This window comes from Salvia splendens, chromosome 20, assembly GCF_004379255.2.
Source record: "Salvia splendens isolate huo1 chromosome 20, SspV2, whole genome shotgun sequence".
In the NCBI taxonomy this organism is placed as follows: Eukaryota; Viridiplantae; Streptophyta; class Magnoliopsida; order Lamiales; family Lamiaceae; genus Salvia; species Salvia splendens.
In genome coordinates this window covers 14,658,338-14,663,138 of record NC_056051.1, presented here as the reverse complement: position 1 = coordinate 14,663,138, position 4,801 = coordinate 14,658,338, and the positions used below count along the sequence as shown (strand labels likewise).

The window sequence follows — 4,801 nt, the reverse complement described above, 5'->3', positions numbered from 1 at the left end:
GAGGTCAGCGGAGGAGCGGGCGGCCTTGGCCTTGTCGCACTTCTCTGGCTCGTTGCTGATTGAGGAGAATGACCGTGAGTTGTTTTGTTGATTTTGGTTGGTGGTTGTGTTACAGGTGTGGAAATTTAGTGTAGTGGAATATGATGGAAGGAGAAAGAAAAGGAAACCACGTAATTGATGCAGATTTAAATTTCATAATGTAATTTCCAAAAATATCCTTGATCTATTTTATATTATTAAAATAAATAATATTTGTTCCATTAAGATGTGTGACTGAGATTTGTTCTCTAGTTATACACTTAAAATTAGTTATATCTTGATCACTAACCTCTATAATATATATATATATATATATATATATATATATATTTGTGTAATTTATAGTTAATATTATTTGCAAATGCAAGCATTAGTAGTATATTAGTGGAGAGAGAATTGAGCTACTACAGAATTTGTAATTATGACACTTTTGGTTTTTGGAAAATTCTCATCAATATATATGTTCAATGTTAATGTTTTAATGGGATTAGTAGAGAATAATAGGGGTTATTGCTTTTAATTAATGAGAAATGAGACTGTATTACTTGATTACTTATCACATTATAAAAATAAATAAATTATTATTAATATTTAAATGAATTGAATCAAGTAATCAATTATTAATTATTAGTTAATTTGAAATTGATTTATAGTTATATAAATAAACTCAAAATTAATATGCATTAGTCTTGTTATTAATATTATCAACCAAACACTTTATTAAATCTATCTTGTACATAGTCTTATTAACCAAACACAAAATAAAATTCAATGCTAATTTAATCCAAGATAAAGCCCATCTCATCTCATCTCATCTCATCTCATCTCATCTCATATTGTATCTCAGTACTAATTAATCTATTCAACCTAACACCACCTTACTTGATATTTTTGCCGACAAATATACCTATTTTTATTACCCACTTGAATTATTCTGAAAGAAGAGTGCAATTTGGTGGATAAGATATGATAGTTTAGAACTTGGCCATTTATTAAAATCAATTAAAGTGAACCAATTATTTTTGAACCAATAATTTTACTCTTTCAAATGTCTACAAAATACTCCAATTAGTGAGTGTACCAATGAATCTTAATCTAAAGTAGTGAAAAATTATGATTCCAATTTCCAATGTGTATAGAATAAGCATAAAATCCACGTAGCTTATCATCATTACCTTTCCATACAAAAATGAAGCCTTACTCCACCACCTGTCCTGTCGTCTTCCCCGTTTACACGCTCTTGTTTTCTTCTTCGTTAATCTACGCCTCCTTTTATTCTCTTCTACATTACTTAACTATTTAAGTATTTATTAATTCTCATTACTCCAAATTATTAGTATTCAACGATCCTACTTGTCGTTTATCACACAGATTAGGCCAAAAAGTCTGCAAATTCCGTACTCTCTCCTACACCACACACTTCAAATCCCCTTCCCCCTTTATCTCCTCTTCTACTGCTTCACTTTTCATGATCAAAATCGAAACTTTTCATCTGGGCTCGCTCGTGGTTATGGGGATTTTTTTATTTTTGATTGAAAATTGAAACAAACCCCCGTCCTTTTCATTTCACCCTCACTCGCCGCATTTATTCAGATTTTTTGAATTTCTTCCTCGAATTGACCGTCGCTATCTGCTAATTTCTCCACTCCAATTGTGGTGGGGTTCGACGATGGGATTTCTCAGTTCGAAACTTCGCGGTAGTTGTAGTGGGCTCTGCGTGTTGATATTGCTTGTTTTCTTCGTGTATAAAAACGGGGGTCCGTTTACAGAGAAGCCGTTGCTGAGCTATCACAAGAAGGCATCCGTGAGCGATGATCGTCTTCAAAATTCATCGATTGTTGACCCGATCACGCAGAGGAGGAATTTGCAATCGAGCAAGAATCCGACAATTTGCACCGAGATTTACCAGCATAGTGGATTTGGCACTGAATGCGAGTATTTGAGGGCTAATCCAGACTGCAATTCAGGGGGTTTTCTCAATTACTTGGTTTTCTTTTACTGCGATTGTGGAGAGGTTAAGCCTTTGGGGTATTTAGTTCTAGGGATTTGGTTGCTTGCGTTATTCTACTTGTTAGGGAATACAGCAGCTGATTACTTCTGTTGTTGTTTGGAGATGCTTTCAAATCTGTTGAAATTGCCCCCAACGGTTGCAGGGGTGACTCTGCTTCCGTTGGGGAACGGGGCGCCCGATGTGTTTGCTAGCATTGCTGCTTTCGCGGGGAGGGATTCAGGCGATGTGGGGCTGAATAGTGTGTTAGGGGGGGCTGTTTTTGTGACCTGCATTGTGGTTGGGACTGTTTCATTGTGTGTGGCAGATAAGAATGTGCAGATTGATAGGAGGTGTTTTGTGAGGGATGTGGGGTTTTTCCTCATTGCCATTGTGTCACTTTGGGCAATCTTGTTTGTGGGTGAGGTGAGCCTTTGGGGGGCTATATTGTTTGCCTTGATATACGTGTTCTACGCCATCTGTGTTGCTGCAAGCGAGCTGTTGAGGAACCGTGAGAGGGTGCTGTTGAGATCGAGTTCGGATGGTGGGAGCTCGAGGCCTTTATTGCCGCTTTGTAGGAATGCAGAGGAGGGTATTGAGCATCCCTTGCTAGATTCTGGTGATGGCGTGCCGTATCTTGAGAAATCGAGGCTTCCACATTGGATGTGGTCGTCGCACGTTGCTATTTACTCCCACGAGCATGATAAAAACGGTGATGATGGAAGTGAAAAGGTTTTGTGGGGTTGGAATGAGGAGGAGGGTGGTAGCTGTGAGCGGCTGTGGTGTTCTTGGTCCGGTTTTTGTAAGTTGCTAGAGATGCCGTTGGTCATCCCTAGAAGGCTGACGATTCCCATTGTTGAGGAGGGAAGGTGGTCGAAAACATGTGGCGTTTGTAGCGCGTTTCTTGCGCCTATTTTAGTAGCCTCTGTCTGGAGCTCTGCTAACACGACTGTATGCCTCATCAGTGCTGTAGTTGGGGCGTCGCTTGGCCTCCTCGCGCTTATATTCACTAGTACCGAACATCCACCTACAAGACTCTTGCTCCCATGGGTTCTTGGGGGATTCTTGATGAGCGTTGTCTGGTTCTACATGATCGCGAATGAGCTTGTGGCCTTGATGGTGGCGCTCGGTGTTATCATGAGGATCAAGGCGTCGCTGCTGGGGCTGACCATCTTGGCATGGGGCAACTCGATGGGCGACTTAATGTCAAACATGGCCATAGCCCTGAACGGGGGGCATGGCGTGCAGGTTGCTATGTCCGGGTGCTATGCTGGGCCGATGTTCAACATCCTGGTCGGGCTGGGCGTCTCGTTGCTCATCGGAGCTTGGTCCAAGAAACCGGCATCCTACATGGTGCCAGAGGATAGCAGTCTGTACTACACGCTCGGTTTCCTAACCGTAGGGCTCGTTTGGGCGCTCGTTGTCTTGCCACGGAACGATATGCGGCCTACGAGACTGTTGGGGATTGGCCTAATGGTGATCTACTTGGGATTTTTGAGTCTGAGAATTTGCATTGCTGTTGGGGATGGATCAATCACTTGATGTGAAAAAAGTGGTTGCTAGGTTTAATTGTTTTGTGTGTGATCTTTGCAATATGTGGTAATTAGGTAGTGTGTATGCTTTGAAATTTCCAGTTTTGATTAGTTAGATTTGGATTGGGTAGAACTAACTAGTGTTTTGTATATAAATGAAATGAAGTGGTGGTGTGTGCTTACGTAGGGGTGGGTAGGTACGGTATACCTTACCGAAACCACCATACCGTATACCTTACCGTAAATACGGTATGCGAAAAAATCATACATTTACCTTACCAAAGTTTTCGGTATACCGAACTTCGGTATACCTTATTTTCGGTATGACTAATTTCCATACCGATACCGTACCTCATTTTCGGTATACCATACCGAAGTTCGGTATACCTGACTTTCAACATCAATTAAAATAGAAAATTAGAGTTTTTAGAATATTATTTATATTTTATAATTTTAAAAATAAATTAAATATAATTTATTCATAATTATATTTATATTTCACAATAGATTTTATAATTGAAAAATATATAAAATATATTTATATATAATTGTGTTTATATTTTGGTATATACCTTAGTTTACGGTATATACCTTAATTTCGGTATGCAGCGGTATACCGCGGTATTTGAAAATCCATACCGTTACCTTACCGAAATTTTTCGGTAAGGTATCATACCGTACCGAAAGTCACGGTATACAAAAAATTTGGTATTTTTGATATTTTTTCGATACGATAAGGCCGGTATTTCGGTATTTCAATATTTTGGTAATTTTCCCCCGCCCTATGCTCAGGTCAGCGCCTATGTTAGGAATTGAATGCAATCTCCTAAATTAGGGGTTTCTATTTAATTGCTGACATATGTAGGGAACAACTACACATTTTATAATATTGTTTGACCATATTTGATCTGCGTATAATATCCGTTTTATTTTATATTACCGTAATAATGTAATATTATATTCTCGTTGTTTGTAGTATTATTGTGGTGATGACAACCGACTAACCTACTAGAATCTCATTGCAATCGGTAGTCACAATTCTTATAAAATTTGAACTCTTCAAAATTACTCAGTAGAAGACCAATTCTGATCTATATGTATTATAAAAGTTAATAGTAAAAAATAATTTGTCTACTGTCTCTTGTTATATGTTCTCACCAATTCTATTGCATATTTTCATTTTAGGGTGTCCAACACTTCCAATATCATAAAATGCAAATATCATTGTCTTTGCCTTGTAGGC

At 38.4% G+C, this 4,801-nt stretch overlaps 1 protein-coding gene across 1 annotated transcript; it reads left to right on the top strand.

Moving 5' to 3' along the window:
• The first annotated feature begins 1,240 nt into the window (after positions 1-1,240).
• Positions 1,241-3,740, top strand: LOC121781927 (cation/calcium exchanger 4-like). Its single transcript, XM_042179633.1, has one exon. The coding sequence runs from the start codon at positions 1,709-1,711 to the stop codon at positions 3,566-3,568; it is 1,860 nt and encodes a 619-aa protein (XP_042035567.1). The 5' UTR covers positions 1,241-1,708; the 3' UTR covers positions 3,569-3,740.
• The last annotated feature ends 1,061 nt before the right edge of the window (positions 3,741-4,801 follow it).

Excerpts from the sequence above, each read along its gene's own strand:
- LOC121781927 (XM_042179633.1), top strand. The coding sequence starts at position 1,709 with ATGGGATTTCTCAGTTCGAAACTTCGCGGTAGTTGTAGTGGGCTCTGC.